Here is a 17,748-nt window from a genome sequence, read left to right as displayed (position 1 = left end):
TCGAATAGCTGCGCCATGTGTGCTGCTCGGCTAGCTGCGGCGGTGGCCGCCCAGTCGGTGTACGCCTTCTCGGCGCGCCCGCTAGCCGGCGGGGAGCCTGTGAGCCTGGGTTCCCTGCGGGGCAAGGTGCTGCTTATCGAGAATGTGGCGTCCCTCTGAGGCACCACGGTCCGGGACTACACCCAGATGAACGAACTGCAGCGACGCCTCGGGCCCCGGGGCCTGGTGGTGCTCGGCTTCCCGTGCAACCAGTTTGGACATCAGGTGCGCCGGGCGGGGCGGGACGCGCGAGGACGGGCGTGCAGTGGTGGCTGGGGGCGCCGCAGGCCAGGTGCGCGGAGAGTCTGGCTACCCGCTGTTTCCCTTCTGGTGCTTGTAGATGCTGGAATGACGGTCCGCCCTTGGAATTGCGCATGGAGGGCAAAGTCCCGGTGACTCATAGAAAAACTTCCTTGTTTGTCGTTAGAAAGTTTCCCTCCCTCTCTCGATCCCGGCTCCCAGCTGCCCTTCTCTCCCGTAGGAGAACGCCAAGAACGAAGAGATTCTGAATTCCCTCAAGTACGTCCGACCTGGTGGTGGGTTCGAGCCCAACTTCATGCTCTTCGAGAAATGCGAGGTGAACGGTGCGGGGTCACACCCTCTCTTCGCCTTCCTGCGGGAGGCCCTGCCAGCGCCCAGCGACGATGCCACTGCGCTCATGACCGACCCCAAGCTCATCACCTGGTCTCCGGTATGCCGAAACGATGTTGCATGGAACTTTGAGAAGTTCCTGGTGGGCCCTGACGGTGTTCCTGTGCGCAGGTACAGCCGCCGCTTCCAGACCATTGACATCGAGCCTGACATCGAAGCCCTGCTGTCCCAAGGGCCCAGCTGTGCCTAGGGCGCCCCTCCTACCCCGGCTGTCTGGCAGTTGCAGCGCTGCTCTCTGGGGGATTTTCATCTATGAGGGTGTTTCCTCTAAACCTACAAGGAGGAACACCTGATCTTCCAGAAAATACCCCCTAGAGAATGCGCGCTGGTCCTGTCCATCCCAGTCTCTCTGCCAGACCAAGGCGAGTTTCCCCACTAATAAAGTGCCAGGTGTTAGCAGAACTGTGTGTATGTCCTGTATCACTGCCAACTGGGGATACTTTTTTTTTTCCTTTTTTTTGGGGATACTTTTTCTAACCTCATTGTCATAGTGGTGGGAACTTAACCGTCTTCCCCTTATCCTAGCCAAGTTTAAACTTTGTCCTTTTGTCTGCAGTGTGTAGGATCCACTCTTTTTTTTTTTTTGAGACGGAGTTTCGCTCTTGTTACCCAGGCTGGAGTGCAATGGTGCGATCTCGGCTCACTGCAACCTCCGCCTCCTGGGTTCAGGCAATTCTCCTGCCTCAGCCTCCTGAGTAGCTGGGATTACAGGCACGCGCCACCATGCCCAGCTAATTTTTGTATTTTTAGTAGAGACGGGGTTTCACCATGTTGACCAGGATGGTCTCGATCTCTTGACCTCGTGATCCACCCGCCTCGGCCTCCCAAAGTGCTGGGATTACAGGCGTGAGCCACCACGCCCGGCCTACGATCCACTCTTTGCTTTGTGGGAAATCTGGCTTCTGGCCTGCATTTCTGCCTTTGCCAGAACATGGCATAGGGCCATCCCAAGGCCCAGTTAAAACAAAGTCCTTACTTCAAAAAGAAGACACAAGGCAGGGGTTGACTGCCTAACTCAAATAGTAGTAGACTTCTCAGTATTTGCTCCACACTGAAATGACAACAAGATAACATGAGCCCCCACTCACATTCGGAGTCTATGTCCTCTCCTAGTGTTAGGCCCACACAAGCCCATTTTACACAGTTGGAAGCTCATGCAAAGTTATAAATTCTCTGTTACTTGGCTAGATCTTTCCATACTGCTACCAAGTGCTTGTATCTGCTGTGAAGCTGTTCTTAAAAGTTTCTGCCTCATGTATTTGAGAGTGAGAAGACTACAATGTAACTGGCCCTTCTGAGTTTGCCCTGCCAAACACTTAGGTGCAATTGCACATTCAGGCCCAAGATAAGGGCTTGTCTTTGAAGCCAGCTTCTGCTTCTCAGGCACCACTCAGGTCCTGCCTATCCATCTGTTGACCCTGCTGCCAGTAATCTTTCAAGACAGATATGGAGCCATTTCCTACCACAGTGCAGGGAACTGCAGGGCCTGGGTGTAGCTTCTGCTTGGGCAGGCAGGTACCCAGAGACGTGGCAGTGCTGTTCACCCAGCTGAATGTGGGCCAGAGGTTCTGAAGTCCCAGCATTTGTGTTCAAATTGGTAACTCAAGGCCCTTCTTATGTCTGAACCAACTCTCAAGGACCTTTCCTCTTGCCCTAAGTAGGGATCTGTGCTGCTGCCCTCCTACTTTGTATGCCCTTAGGTCACTAAGGATTGTAGGGCCTTCTGCACCTGCTCTGGCTCCCTCTCCTCCCTCCTCAGAACTCCCGAACAGTCCCACCTCCCTCTGGTTACAAGACCTCTTCACCTCAGCCTTTGAGTCCACCTTGAGATAACCCAGGCAGAACTGTCAGCTTCCCCTTTGGACATCAGTCTACCCGTGTTGTTCCTTGGAACTCTGAGGAGTCACACTCTGTCGCTCAGGCTAGAGTGCAGTGGCACAATCTCAGCTCACGGTAGCCTCTGCCTCCCGAGTTTAAGTGATTCTCCTGCCTCAGCCTCCCTAGTGGCTGGGATTACAGGTGCCCACCACCATGCCTGGCTAGTTTTTATTTAGTAGAGATGGGGTTTCGCCATGTTGGCCAACCTGGTCTTGAACTCCTGACCTCAGGTGATCTGCCCGCCTAGGCCTTGCAAAGTTTTGGGATTACAGGCGTGAGCCACTGTGCCCAGCCAGAGTGAAATGTTTTTATTTATTTTTTATTTTTATTTATTATTTTTTTTGAGACAGAGTCTCACTCTGTTGCCAGGTGCCAGGCTGGAGTGCAGTGGCACAATCTCGGCTCACTGCAACCTCTGCCTCCCGGGTTCAAGCAATTCTCCTGCCTCAGCCTCCTGAGTAGCTGGGACTACAGGCGCGCACCACCACGCCCAGCTAATTTTTGTATTTTAAGTAGAGACAGGGTTTCACCATGTTGACCAGGATGGTCTCGATCTCTTGACCTCGTGATCCGCCCGCCTCGGCCTCCCAAAGTGCTGGGATTACAGTCTTGAGCCACCGTGCCTGGCCAAAATGTTTTTATATTAATAGACCAATATATATTCTGGACCCTTTGATGGCTAGCCCCAGTCCCCCTCCTAGACTGTTAACCTCTGAGGGGGGCAGATTAGTCATTCACAGATGGAATGAAGACTCCTGAGTGGCTGGTTGCAGTGGCTCACACCTATAATCCCAGCACTTTATAATCCCAAGTAATCTGAGGTGGGCAGATCACTTGAGGCTAAGAGTTGGAGACCAGCCTGACCAACATCATGAAACCTCCATCTCTACTAAAAAACTAGCCAGGCATGGTGGTGGGTGCCTGTAATCCCAGCTACTCAAGAGGCTGAGGCAGGAGAATTCGCTTGAACCCGCGAGGCTGAGGTTGCAAGAGCCAAGATCATGCCACTGCACTCCAGCCTGGGTAACAGAGCGAGACTCCATCTCAAAAAAAAAAAAAAAAAGTGACAGACTGAAAAGAGGTCAAGAAGCAGCTGGTTAAGGAATAAACAGATGGCAGGTGGGCAGGCAGGGAGTATAGTGTGTGAGAGCCTGAGATGGGAAGGTGGCATTATTAACTGAGTCGGCAACAGGAGAAGCAGGTTTTGGGGGTAGGTGCTGAATTGGAATGTCTAGCGACCTAGGGTCCTACTCAGTGTTCTATGAGCTGGACCTGAGAGAAGAGACATCCCACTTCAAGTCTCCCCTTTCCTGTACAGGGTCAGTGTGGGCTAGGCCACACTCTCTGGTTAGGCTACCAGGATGGGAACCCAGAACTTTCCAAACAGATTCAAACTTCTTCCCTCCAAGATGCCTGGTGATTCAGCCCTCCTTGCCCTGTGCCACCCCCACCCCCTCAGTTTATGCCTTGGGCTACCAGTAAAGGGAACTTTTTTTGGTTTCCCCTGAAATTACTCAGTTTCAGTAAAGGGAACTTCTGAACTCCTAGTATGCCTGATCCTGGCTCGGAACATTCCTCTCAGACTTCAAGCTGTCTACCTCCTCCCTCAACTAGAAGTCCTTTTTTTTTTTTTTTTTTGAGAGGGAGTCTCGCTCTGTTGCCCAGGCTGGAGTGCAGTGGTGCTATCTCAGCTCACTGCAGCCTTCACCTCCTGGGTTCAAGCGATTCTCTAGCCTCAGCCTCCGAAGTACCTGGGACTACAGGTGCCTGCCACCATGCCCAGCTAATTTTCTTGTATTTTTAGTGGCCAGTCCTTTCTAACTCTCTCTTCTCCAGGAAGATTCAGAAAAGACTTTACTATTGGGTGGGCAAGGTGGTTCACACCTGTAATCCCTGCACTTTGGGAGGCCAAGAAGGGCGGATCACCTGAGGTCGGGAGTTCAAGACCAGCTTGACCAACATGGAGAAACCCTGTCTCTACTAAAAATACAAAATTAGCCAGGCGTGGTGGCGTGTGCCTGTAATCCCAGCTACTCAGTAGGCTGAGGCGGGAGAATCACTTGAACCTGGGAGGCAGAGGTTGCAGTGAGCCAAGATCACACCATTGCGCACTCCAGTCTGGGCAACAAGAGTGAAACTCCATCTCCAAAAAAAAAAAAAGACTTCACTATCTTCCCCTAACACACACAGACACACACACTCTCACATATACACATCCATGCAACTGCTATTGCTCTGACCGGTACCAACTGCTATTGCTCTGTGAATCAGCAGCTCAAATGAACAAGTTAAAGAGTAAAATGACATTCAGCCTGTGTGAAGTCCTGGCTTTAGGCAGAAATGGCTGCAGAGCATTTTTTGCACAGAAAACACATACAGCATTTAGGCCACTGACCTAGGTTCAGAAACTTCCATTTTAGCAGTTCTTGCAGAAGGGCTGCTTTGGAGTTCTTTTTTTTTTTTTTTCCAAACATTAAATCTGATAAAATTAGGTCAGGCATTTCTTGCACAATTAGCAGTTGATCAAATGACTTCCTTAGTCTGACTCAATGTAGTCCTATAAACAACATTTAAAACAAGTTTATTTTCAGGCTGGGTACAGTGGCTCATGCCTATAATCCAAGCACTTTGGGAGGCTAAGGTGGGCAGATTGTTTGAGCTCAGGAATTTGAAAACAGCTTGGGCAACATGGTGAAACCCTGTTTCTACAAAAAAACGTACTGGCTGGGTGTGGTGGCTCACATCTGTAATCTCAAAACTTGGGGAGGCTGAGGCGGGTGGATTATGAGGTCAGGAGTTTGAGACCAGCCTGGCCAATATGGTGAAAACCCGTCTCTACTAAAAATACAAAAAGCCGGGCATGGTGGCACACACCTGTAGTACCAGCTGCTCGGGAGACTGAGGCAGGAGAATTGCTTGAACCCAGGAGGCAGAGGTTGTAGTGAGCTGAGATTGCGCCACTGCACTCCAGCCTGGGTGACGAAGCAAGACTCTGTCTCAAAAAAAAAAAAAAAAAATAGAGCCAAGCTTGGTGGCACATGACTGTGGTCCCAGCTACTTACTTGGGCAGCTGAGGCAGGAGGATTGCTTGAGCCCAGGAGGTTGAGGCTGCAGTGAGCCATGACTGTGCCACTGTACACCAGCCTGGGAGACAGAGTGAGACCCTGTCTCAAAATAAATAAAACAAGTTTATTTTCAAAAAAGTATGCCTGGCATGATAAATCTAATAAATCTTACATTTTGGCCGGGCGTGGTGGCTCGCACCTGTAATCCAAGCACTTTGGAGGCCAAGGCGGGTGGATCACCTGAGGTCAGGAGTTCAAGACCAGCCTGACCAACATGGTGAAACCCCGTCTTTAAAAAAAAAAAAACAAAAAAAAAACCTCTTACATTTTAACTTTTGGATAAGATAGAGTAAAAAATACTGGCTAAAGTCCTGGTCTCCTGAGCATCCTTTGTGGACTGCATCATATACCCCCAAAGGCAAAAGGGAATATTAAGTATGCCTTTGCTTTCTACACTAGTTGCTTAAGTTTCCTTCCCAGAGAAGTATCTGCGAGCATGATTCTCTATATTCTTGTGACACTTTTATCACGTAACATACAATACTGTATTACATATGTAACAATCCTCCATCCCTAACCACACTGTGAACCCCTGGAGGGTAGGGACCATGAGCACATAATAGATACTCAAGTACTATTAGTCCAGTGAAGAAATATAGCTGGATAATTCTTTCTTTCATTTAAGCAAGAAGTGCCTATTGAGAATTTGCACTGTGCAAAGGGCAAATGATACGTGCAGATTAACATCTAAATACTGGTTGATGGTTAAGACTGTGATGGTAATAGAATTAGAATAGGAAGACAAGACACTGGCAGCACCTGGGCCCAGGCTGCCACACCCTCTCTGCCCAAAGAGGGCTGGCCACCAACACAGTGGCATAACCAGAATGGAATCTGTCCATTGGTACAACTCCCCAGTGTAAAAAAAATGATCCCACTTCCTCTCTGTGAGACTTAACTTGTTCAGTTTTTTGCCTCACTTATCTTCCACAGTAACCTAATCCTTATATAACAGAGGTTAGAAATCACTGAGAAGACGTTTAATTCTTCTAAAGTGTATTTCTAGAGTCTTTCTTTTCACAGTCCCCTGGGCAGGTTAAGGAGGCACAAGTGAGAAGGAACCAAAAATATTTCTCCCCTGCTGCCACTTCCAATTAAAGTATGTCCAATATTTGTGAATACTGCCATGTGTGCTCTGTTAGTGCTGATCAAGTGAGGACCATAAGTAATTGGGAGAAGTAAGTCCTGTCAGGTGTAAAGAAAGCTGTAGTAGGAGCTAAGACAAAAACCTTATGATTTGGAATCAAATAAAGCTTAAAGTTTACACACCCAGACATTATGAATCTTTTTTGGGACAGTTTTGCTCTTGTTGCCCAGGCTAGAGTACAGTGGCACTTCTCGGCTCACTGCAACCTCCGCCTCCTGGGTTCAAGCAATTCTCCTGCCTCAGCCTCCCAAATAGCTGGGACTACAGGCATGCGCCACCATGTCCAGCTAATTTTGTATTCTCAGTAAAGACAGGGTTTTACGATGTTGGTCAGGCTGGTCTTGAACTGCTGACCTTAGGTGATCTACCTACCTCAGCCTCTCAAAGTGCTGAGATTACAGGTGTGAGCCACTGCACCAGGCCCGACATTATGAATCTTTAATTAGACATCACAGTCCAAGATCAAGCAGTATGTGACCAATAAGCCAGGTTTTCTTCTAGTTCCCTTCCTGCTTTCTCTTCTGTTCTTGTAGCCCAAGGTCCTCTGGTAATGGGTGGATTGTCCACTTCTGGGATCTTGGTGTCCAACTGGACCTATAATTCTCTCTAGGATAAAGTGGCTCAACATAGAACACATCCCTGAGGCCAAGATGTTTCCTGAGCTGAATCACTGACCCTTGTCATTTCCTCCCAAGTCCCTAGTTCATTACCACGACAGTAACACGCAGGCAGATGTTCATTGTTTCCAGTTCTCTTTTTTGTTTTATTTTTGAGACACCCAAGCTGGGTGTCACCCAGCTCTATCACCCAAGCTGGACTGCAGTGGCATGATTACAGGATCACAGCTCTCTTCATCTTCAAACTCCTGAGCTCAAAAGATCCACCCACCTTAGCCTACTTAATAGATGGTTTGATGGGTGCACATCACCATGCCAGGCTAATTGTTTTAATTTTAAAATTAAAAAAAAAAAAATTTTTTTTTTGATGTGGTGTCTTGCTCTGTCACCTAGGCTGGAATGCAGTGGTGTGATACTGGCTCACTGCAACCTCTGCCTCCTGGGTTCAAGCAATTCTCCTGCCTCAGCCTCCTGAGTAGCTGGAATTACAGGTGCGCACCACCAAGCTAAGCTAAGTTTTGTATTTTTATTTTTATTTATTTTTATTATTTTATTTTTTTTTGAGACGGAGTTTTGCTCTTGTTACCCAGGCTGGAGTGCAATGGCGCGATCTCGGCTCACCGCAACCCCCGCCTCCTGGGTTCAAGCAATTCTCCTGCCTTAGCCTCCCGAGTATCTGGGACTACAGGCATGCGCCACCATGCCCAGCTAATTTTTGTATTTTTTTTAGTAGAGACAGGGTTTCACCATGTTGACCAGGATGGTCTCGATCTCTTGACCTCGTGATCCACCCACCTCGGCCTCCCAAAGTGCTGGGATTATAGGCGTGAGCCACCGCGCCCAGCCCAAGTTTTGTATTTTTAGTAGAGACAAGATTTCACCATGTTGGTCAGGCTGGTCTCGAACTCCTGACCTCATGATTCGCCCACCTTGGCCTCCCAAAGTGCTGAGATTACAGGCGTGAGCCACTGAGCCCAGCCAATTCTTTTTTTTTTTGAGACAGAGTTTCGCTCATCACTCAGGCTGGAGTGCAATGGCGCGATCTTGGCTCACTGCAACCTCCGCCTCCTGGGTTCAAGCAATTCTCCTTCCTCAGCCTCCCAAGTAGCTGGGACTACAGGCACACGCCACCATGCCCAGCTAATTTTTGTATTTTTAGTAGAGACGGGGTTTCACCATGTTGACCAGGATGGTCTCGATCTCTTGACCTCGTGATCTACCCGCCTCGGCTTCCCAAAGTGCTGGGATTATAGGCGTGAGCCACTGCGCCTGGCCCAATTTTTTTTTTTTTAAAGACAAAGTCACACTCTGTCGCCCAGGCTGGAGTGTAGTGGCATTATCTTAGCTCACTGCAACTTCCGCCTCCCAGGTTCAAGCAATTATCTTGCCTCGGCTTCCCAAGTAACTGGGATTATGGGTGCCCACCACCATGCCTGGCTAATTTTGTATTTTTAGTAGAGACAGAGTTTCACCATATTGGCCAGGCTGGTCTCAAACTCCTGACCTCAAGTTATCCACCTGCCTTGGCCTCCCAAAGTGCTGGGATTACCGGCATGAGCCACAGCGCTTGGCTCTGTTTTATTTTTTGTAGAGACTGGGTCTTGCTTTGTTGCCCAGCCTGGTCTCAAACTCCTGGCCTCCAAAGTAGTAAGATTATTGGTGTGATACCACCGAACCCAGCCTCTAGTTCTCAATTAAAAAAAAAAAATACATTTGGCTGGGCACAGTGGCTCAAACCTGTAATCTCACCACTTCGGGAGGCTGAAGTGGGAAGATCACTTGAGCTCAGGAGTTCAAGTCCAGCCTGGACAACATAGCAAGACTCTCTTTTTAAAAAATACATAAACAGGCCGGGAGCAGTGGCTCATTCCTGTAATCTAGCACTTTGGGAGGCTGAGGTGGGCGGATCACAAGGTCAGGAGTTCAAGACCAGCCTGGCCAACATGGTGAAACCCCATCTCCACTAAAAACACAAAAATTAGGCAGGCCAACCAGGCACAGTAGCTCATGCCTGCAAATCCAGCGCTTTGGGAGGCTGAGGTGGGTGGATCATGAGGTCAGGAGTTCGAGACCAGCCTGACAAACATGGTGAAACCCCGTCTACTAAAATACAAAATTTAGCTGGGTATTGTGGCACACACCTGTAATCCCAGCTACTCAGGAGGCTGAGGCAGGAGAAACTGCTTGAACCCAGGAGATGAAGGTTTCAGTGAGCCAAGATTGCACCACTGAACTCCAGCCTGGGTCACAGAGTAAGACTCCATCCAAAAAAAAAAGAAAAATACATCAACATAAATTAATTTTTAAAAAGTCGGGCGCGGTGGCTCACGCCTATAATCCCAGCACTTTGGGAGGTCGAGGCAGGTGGATCACAAGGTCAAGAGATCGAGACCATCCTGGTCAACAAGGTGAAACCCCGTCTCTACTAAAAAATACAAAAATTAGCTGGGCATGGTGGTGCATGCCTGTAGTCCCAGCTACTCGGGAGGCTGAGGCAGGAGAATTGCTTGAACCCAGGAGGCGGGGGTTGCGGTGAGCCGAGATCGCGCCATTGCACTCCAGCCTGGGTAACAAGAGCGAAACTCCGTCTCAAAAAAAAAAAAATGGGCCAGGTGTGGTGACTCACACCTGTAATCCTAGCACTTTGGGAGACTGAGGTGGGAGAACTGCCTGAGCTCAGGAGTTCATGACCAGCCTGGGCAACATGGTAAAACCCAGTTTCTACTAAAAATACAAAAAACTGGCCAGGCACAGTGGCTCACACCTGTAATCCCGGCACTTTGGGAGGCTGAGGTCGGCGGATCACCTGAGGTTGGGAGTTTGAGACCTGCCTGATCAACATGGAAAAACCCTGCCTCTACTAAAAATACAAAACCCGTCGGGCACGGTGGTGCATGGCAGTAATACCAACTACTCAGGAGGCTGAGGCAGGAGAATCACTTGAACCTGGGAGGCGGAGGTTGTAGTGGGCCGAGATCGCGCCACTGCACTCCAGCCTGGCGCCTGGTGACGGAGTGAGACTCTTAAAAAAAAAAAAAATTAGCCAGGCATGGTGGTGTGCAACTGTAGTACCAGCTACTCCAAAGGCTGAGGCAGGAGAATTGCTTGAACCCGGGAGGCAGAGGTTGCAGTAAGCTGAGATCACGCCACTGCACTCCATCCTAGGTGAGAGAGTGAGACCCTGTGTCTAAAAAAAACCCAAACAAACAAACAAAACGGGGCTCATGCCTGCAATCCCAGCACTTTGGTAGCCTGAGGTGGGTGGGTCACTTGAAGTCAGGAACTTGAGACCAGCCTAGCCAACCTGGTGAAACTCAGTTTCTACTAAAAACACAAAAATGGGGCTGGGCGCAGTGGCTCACGCCTGTAATCCCAGCATTTTGGGAGGCCGAGGCGGGTGGATCACGAGGTCAAGAGATCGACACCATCCTGGTCAACATGGTGAAACCCCGTCTCTACTAAAAATACAAAAAATTAGCCAGGCATGGTGGTGCGTGCCTGTAATCCCAGCTACTCAGGAGGCTGAGGCAGGAGAATTGCCTGAACCCAGGAGGCAGAGGTTGCAGTCAGCCGAGATTGCACCATTGCACTCCAGCCTCGGTAACAAGAGCAAAACTCTGTCTCAAAAAAAAAAAAAAAACCACAAAAATAGCTGGGTGCAGTGGCTCATGCCTGTAATCCTAACACTTTGCGGGGCTAAGGTGGGCAGATCAGAAGGTCAGTAGATTGAGACCATCCTGGCTAACATGGTGAAATCCTGTCTCTACTAAATATAAAAAAATTAGCTGGGCATGGTGGCATGGTTCTGTAGTCCCAGCTACTGGGGAGGCTGTGGAAGAATAATCACTTGAACCCAGGAGGTGGAGGTTGCAGTGAGCTGAGATGGTGCCACTAACCTCCAACCTGGGCGACAGAGTGAGACTCAGTCTCTAAAAACACACACACACACACACACACAGATTAGCCAGGCATGATGGTGCTCACCTATAATCCCAGCTGTGAGGCTGTGGCAGGAGAATTGCTTGAACCCCGGAGGTGGAGGTTGCAGTGAGCCAAGATCATGCCACTGTACTCCAGCCTGGGCCACAGAGTCTCTGTCTCAAAAAGCAAAACAAAACAAAAAATGGCTCAGCACTGTAGCTCATACTTGTAATCTCAGCACTTTGGGAGGCAGAGGTAGGCGGAGCGCTTGAGCCCTGGCAGGCAGAGCAGAAACTGCAGTGAGCCAAGATTGTGCTACTGCACTCCAGCAGGGGTGACAGAATGAGACCCTGTCTCAAAAACAAACAAAAAACCCCACCATTTATTTTTATTATTTTTTTGAGACAGTTTCGCTCTTGTTGCCCAGGATGTAGTGCAATGGTGTGTGATCCCAGCTCACTGCAACCTCCACCTCCTAGGTTCAAGCAATTCTCCTGCCTCAGCCTCCTGAGTAGCTGGGATTACAGGTGTATGCCACCACACCTGGCTAATTTTTGTATTTTTAGTAGAGATGGGGTTTCACCATGTTGGTCAGGCTGGTCTCGACCTCCTGACCTCATGATCTGCCTGACTCAGCCTCTCAAAGGGCTGGGATTACAGGCATGAGACACTGTGCCTGGTCACCCCCACCACTTAAATCAAACAAACTCGCTAACAAAGTTTAAAGACGTTGGAAATAAAAGTGACCTTGTAGTCCAGGCGCCGTGGCCCATCCCTGGAATCCCAGCACTTGGGAAGCCAAGAAGGGAGTATCCCTTGAGGCCAGTAGTTCAAGACCAGCCTGGGCAACATGGTGAAACTCCATCTCTACTGAAAATACAAAAATTAGCTGGGCATGGTGACGCAGACCAATAGTCCCAGCTATTTGGGAGGGTGAGTTAGGAGGATCACTTGAGCCCAAGAGGTTGAAGCTGCAAGTGAGCCATGATTATACCACTGCACTCCAGCCTGGGCAACAAAGACTCTGTCTCAGAAAAAAAAAATGTTGATCTTTTAACTATGGAGTTCACTTTATTCTTCACATTTCAACTGCTGGCACTTTGTAATCTTTTATTTCTTTTTCTTTTTTTTTTCTCCAAATACTCAGATATCAAGAAGAATACTTTGTAATCCTAATATTAATTTTTAAGGAATTACCAATAATTAGTGCACTATTTTGATAGCTATTAAAAGCACTCAATTCCTGACTTAAAATATTTTCCAAATTTTTCATTTTGATAATTAGGTTTTGTCCCCTTTTCAAGTGGTGCTGAGGACTTGTCCGACTTGTCCTCCTCAAGACTGCCGTAAACAGTATAGGAGAAATTGCTAAAAAAAGAAGAGGGAAGCACTCTGTAATGTAGATTCTGAAGTGGTATCAGTAACCAACTTTCATTTTCCATAAATAACAGGACTAAAGGTAGTGTTTCTTGTTTGATAACTTAATTTTAAGAGTTTCAGCAGGGCGTAGTGGCTCATGCCTATAATCCCAGTACTTTGGGAGGCTGACGGGGGTGGATCACCTGAGGTCAGGAGTTTGAGACCAGCCTGACCAACACAGTGAAACCCCATCTCTACTAAAAATACAAAAATTAGCCAGCCATGGTGGTATATGCCCGTAATCCTAGCTACTCAGGAGGCGGAGGCAGGAGAATTGCTTGAATCTGGGAGGTGGCGGTTGCAGTGAGCTGAGATCACGCCACTGCACTCCAGCCTAGGGGACAGAGCAAGACTCCATCTCAGAAAAAAAAAAAAAGCTTCAAAGCACTTTCATAGAAGGAGACTTGTCAGGGTTGGCTCTGCAGATGTAGAATCATTATGTGGTGGTAACTCTTATCTACAGGGGATTAATTGCTATGTGGTTATTTAAGGCAGTTTTAATTCCACATTTACTTTCTCCTATTATCTATCCAACTGCCAAGAGGCCTTCTTTATCAGATGGTGTGTGATGGATGCCCCAGGGAGTACAAATTCACTTCAATTAGCCAAACCCAACATAAAAATAGTAAATCTGTTCAAATTACCTACCATATTTTCACTGGGCCAGTTCCCCTTCCTTCACCCCTGACACAAAATATAGCTCATCTTTTCAATAGGAATAGGACAGAAAAATAATAAAATAGACAAGGCTCATGTGTTTCTCCTCTTCCCCCTCACAGCCACCTCCATAGTGAGAGGTTCCTAATGGTTCTGTGTCTAAGTTACACCACTGTGGGTATGAAGCACCCTCAGCCATTTGTCTCTGCTCCAAAACTTCCTACAATGCCTGCCTGCCTTTTAAGGCAGAATATATTCTCCCTGGCCTCCTTTCTAGCTTTAGATCCCCTTAGGCTGTTGTGCCTGGCTCAACTGTCCTAGTCCCCATTCTCTGATCCTGTCCTGCCTGTTCCAGAAATTCTCTTCTGATCCATTTAGTCTTCACTCCTGTAACATGCATACTCATCTTTATTCTGCCAGCATTTTTTTTTCAATACCACACTCAAATGCTACTCAAGTCAAAGGCTTCCTATGAGAGTGGGGGCTGTGCCTACAATTTTTTTTTTTTTTTTTTTTGAGACGGAGTCTTGCTCTGTTACCCAGGCTGGAGTGCAGTGGCGTGACCTGGGATAACTGTAACCTCTGCCTTCCGGGTTCAAGCGATTCTTCTGTCTCAGCCTCCCGAGTAGCTGGGACTATAGGTGCACGCCATCGCGCTTTTTTTTTTTTTTTTTTTTTTGTATTTTTAGTAGAGACAGGGTTTCACCATATTGGCCACGCTTTCTTGAACTTCTGACCTCGTGATCCCACCCACACCCCAGCTAATTTTGTATTTTTAGTAGAGACTGGGTTTCCCCATGTTGGTCCGGCCGGTCTCGAACTCCTGACCACAGGTGATCCGTCCACCTTGGCCTCCCAAAGTGCTGGGATTACAGGCGTGAGCCACCGCGACTGGCCAGTTCACACCCTTTATTTGTATTGTTTACTTTTTTTTTTTTTTTTTTTTGCGACAGGGTCTCACTTTGCCAGTGTAGTGGCGCCACCCCGGCTCACTGCAACCTCAACCATAAGGGCTCAAGCGATCCTCCCACCTCACCCTCGGGAGTAGCTGCGACCAGATGCACGCCACCGCCCGGCTAATTTTTGTATTTTTTGTAGAGACGGGATTTCGCCATGTTGTCGAGGTTGGTTTCGAACTCCTGGGCTCAAGCATTCCTCCCGCCTCAGCATCCCAAAGTGCTGGGATTACAGGCTTGAACCATTGCACCCGGCCTGGTTCACCCCCTTTAATGGCACTTACCACATACTACTAGGCACTGAGGTTATTTCCGAACCATCTCTTCTCCTCTACTAGATTGTACGAGGACAGGAACTAGGTCTTTCTTTTCTCTGAGGGCAAGAACTGTTAAGAGAGTGAATGGAGACTTATCTAGGCCAACTGTCTGACTTCCTCTTTCCTCTGGATTTATTTCTCCCTCCAGGAGGAGGGCTGTGTGTTTGCATGAGCGGGTCCACTGGCAAACAGTGTTCAGGACGTTGTATCTAGTTCAAGGAACTAAGATGCTTGAGTACCCAATGTGGAGTACCTCTCCTTCCCCCATTGCTATTGCCCCTCTGCGGCTGCTTGGCAAGTAACTCTGTATGAAGAGCTGACGGAATTCTGTAGTGGGCCAGGTGGCTCTGGCGTCCAGATTGTTTAAGTCGACCGTTAATCACTACAGAACACCGTTGAGTCTTGGTCCCAAGGCGCTGTGCACATGGCACTTCCCGAAATCACTGTAGGGCTGCTGGAGCAGGAGCTTCGATCCCATGTTTGGGCAGCTGACTCGGCTAAGGCCTCCAGCTGAAAACGGAATGGCAGGGGTGAGAATGAGCAGACCTAGCTACGGTGCTTCTCGCACCTGGCGTGCGTTTATTTAGGACCAGGATAATCTCGAAGGCCGGGCTGGGGTGCCGGACCGGTCGTGATGGGGCTTGCTGTCTGACTCCCTGAGATCGGCGGGCTGGACAGAGCTTCGGAGTGTAACGCCGTCCTGAGCGGAAGAAGGGAAGCCCCACGGCCGCATAGGGGGCGGCCAAGGCACGGCCAGCAGTGCGGGAGGAAGTAAAGGCTGCTGCTCCCCGCCTACCCCTCTCCAGTCTGTCTTTCCGCGCCACTGTTTGCAGCAGAGGAAGAAGGCGCGAGCGGAGAGGGGAAAAAAAAAAAAACGGCGGCCTCAAGAGCCGAAGGCCGCTGCGCAACGTGGGGCAGGGGCGGGCGGGCGCGCGTGCGTGCATGCGTGCGTGCGTGGGCGCGGTCTATAGCACGCCCGGCGCGGGGCGGATGTCCGGGCCGGCTGGTCCGGGGCCGCGGACGAGATGGCGGAAGGTGGAGGCTGCGGTGAGCGACCGGATGCGGAGACTCAAAAGTCCGAGCTTGGAGCCTTAATGAGGACCACACTCCAACGCGGGGCGCAGTGGTGAGCACCTGGCTCAACTGTGCGGAGCTAGGGGTTGAGTGTCAGGCCCTTAGGCCAGCCCCCCTTTTCTCGGTTAGAGTAGGGGCCGGGCGGGGATGGTATTTAGTGGTCCTGAAAGAGTAGCCTGACACCTGCCCCTCAGGAGAACTCCAGGATCAGCTCTGCGAGAGCGCAGGCGAGAGCTCGGGGTCTTGTCTGCTCTTTTAGAGCCTCGGGGCAGGCCTGGCGGGGCCAAGGTGAAGGATCTGGAGAAGGGGAGTGTCGGCGGGCCCCTGAGAGTGGGGAGAGCCCTTTACCATCGAGGACTCGCCGTGTGACCTTGTGCGAAAGTGTCACAGACCTGATTCCTCCCTGTTAAAACCAGGATAGCAATATTTGGCTCACTGCCCTCAGTGGGTTGAGGCGAATATCAGAAGTAGATACTTTGTAACTTGTAAACTGCCAACAGATGTCAAGGTCAGAAGCTGAACAAGCGTCTTAGAACTCCAGCTTATTTTGGTAGCAAATGTCAAAAACATTTGTGGCAGCAGTATCTCAGAGTAGGAGAGGAGGATAGTCTAGGTCCTGGAGCTAGATAGAAGATGAAGAGTCCAGAATTTAGAAAACCAAGGCTGAGTTGTGAGCAGTCTTAATAGATTGTTTCGTAGAGGGGACAATACTTTGTACTACTGGAGAGATTCCTGGGTGATATTATTGCGTGGGAGTAGAAAACTAGGGCTAGACTTTGCATTGAGTATGATTGAGTGTTACCTATCTTTAAGAAACCATCTGCAGAGGAATTGAGCGGGAGAATAGAAAAATAGGGTTTAGGAGGAGTACAGATACAGCTTAGGTATTCACCTTGAGCTAGCCAGTTTATGTGTTCACAGATACAGTTTAGGTATTCACCTTGAGCTAGCCAGTTTGTGAAAGGCAGAGCAATCAGAGGTACTTTTTAAATTAACCTCTATAGGGTTCATAAAGGTACTTTTTAAGTTAACCTCTATAGGGCTCCTCAGCAGAAGCAGAGGAAGTTTAAGATACACTAAAATCACACAGTAAAATTGTATGGAAGTTATTGCTCAAGGGATTTGGAAGAAAAATAGCATTTTAGAGTTGGATGTATTTATGAATCCTTGTGACCTCTGGGAAGCTGCCTGACTTCGCACGTTTGTTAGAAAATTTGAAGGATCCACCAATATATTAGTTGATGCTTTGTTGTCCCACAGATTTTTCCCTCTTTCTGTTTTAGTTGTAAAACAGCATAACGATACTTAAAAAATATGAACAAGTCTTGTGCAGTGGCTCATGCCTGTAATCCCAGCACTTTGGGAGGCTGAGGTGGGAGGATCACTTGAGGCCAGGAGTTCAAGACCAGCCTGGGCAACATAGCGAGACATAGTCTCTACAAAATAAAAATAAAAAATAAACTGGCTGGGCATGGTGGTATGTGCCTGTAGTCACAGCTACTCAGAGGCTAAGGCAGGAGGATCACTTGAGCCCAGGAGTTTGAAGCTACAGAGAGCTATGATTATGCCACTGCACTCTAGCCTGGGTGACCCTCTCTCTAAGGAAATAAATAAATAGATAGATAGATAAATAAAATACCAGATTTACTTACATTTAAGTACAAAGTGGTAAGTTGAATATGAAGCACAACTTAATGCTTTTGACAAGATTAACATACCTAAGCACTATTATATATACATGTGTATGTATATGTATATATATGTACATATGTTGCATACTTTTTTTTTTTGAGACAGTGTTTTATTACTGGAGTGCAATGGTGTGATCTCAGCTCACTGCAACTTCTGTCTTCCAGGTTCAAGTGATTCTTGTGCCTCAGCCTCCCGAGCAACTGGGACTACAGGCATGCGCCACCATGCCCAGCTAATTTTTGTATTTTTAGTAGA

The 17,748-nt window shown here is 48.7% G+C and overlaps 2 protein-coding genes across 9 annotated transcripts in view; both read left to right on the top strand.

The window, feature by feature from the left end:
• On the top strand, positions 1-1,092 carry GPX1 (glutathione peroxidase 1). Of its 2 annotated transcripts, none has more exons than XM_012471387.2 (2): positions 1-264; positions 521-1,092. In XM_012471387.2, the coding sequence occupies exons 1-2, from the start codon at positions 16-18 to the stop codon at positions 878-880; spliced, it is 609 nt and encodes a 202-aa protein (XP_012326810.1). In that variant the 5' UTR covers positions 1-15; the 3' UTR covers positions 881-1,092. The 2 variants fall into 2 exon arrangements, with proteins under 2 accessions (XP_012326810.1, XP_021523245.1); XM_021667570.2 differs by having other exon boundaries at positions 502-848.
• Positions 1,093-15,735: 14,643 nt separating this feature from the next.
• Positions 15,736-17,748, top strand: part of USP4 (ubiquitin specific peptidase 4) — a 59,589-nt gene continuing 57,576 nt past the window's right edge. For all 7 annotated transcript variants that reach the window (XR_010338985.1, XM_064367092.1, XM_064367093.1 and 4 more), the window contains exon 1: positions 15,736-15,853. Coding sequence is in view for 6 of the 7 variants with exons in the window: in XM_064367092.1 (XP_064223162.1) it covers positions 15,753-15,853 (101 nt within the window). In the remaining variant the exon portion in view is untranslated. The remainder of the gene's footprint in view (positions 15,854-17,748) is intronic.

The sequence above is a fragment of the Aotus nancymaae genome, unplaced genomic scaffold, assembly GCF_030222135.1.
Source record: "Aotus nancymaae isolate 86718 unplaced genomic scaffold, 86718_ANA_hifiasm-v0.15.2.pri h1tg000067l, whole genome shotgun sequence".
Classification (NCBI taxonomy): Eukaryota; Metazoa; Chordata; class Mammalia; order Primates; family Aotidae; genus Aotus; species Aotus nancymaae.
Note: the sequence above shows the minus strand (reverse complement) of the source record. Positions and strands in the feature narration are given on the sequence as shown.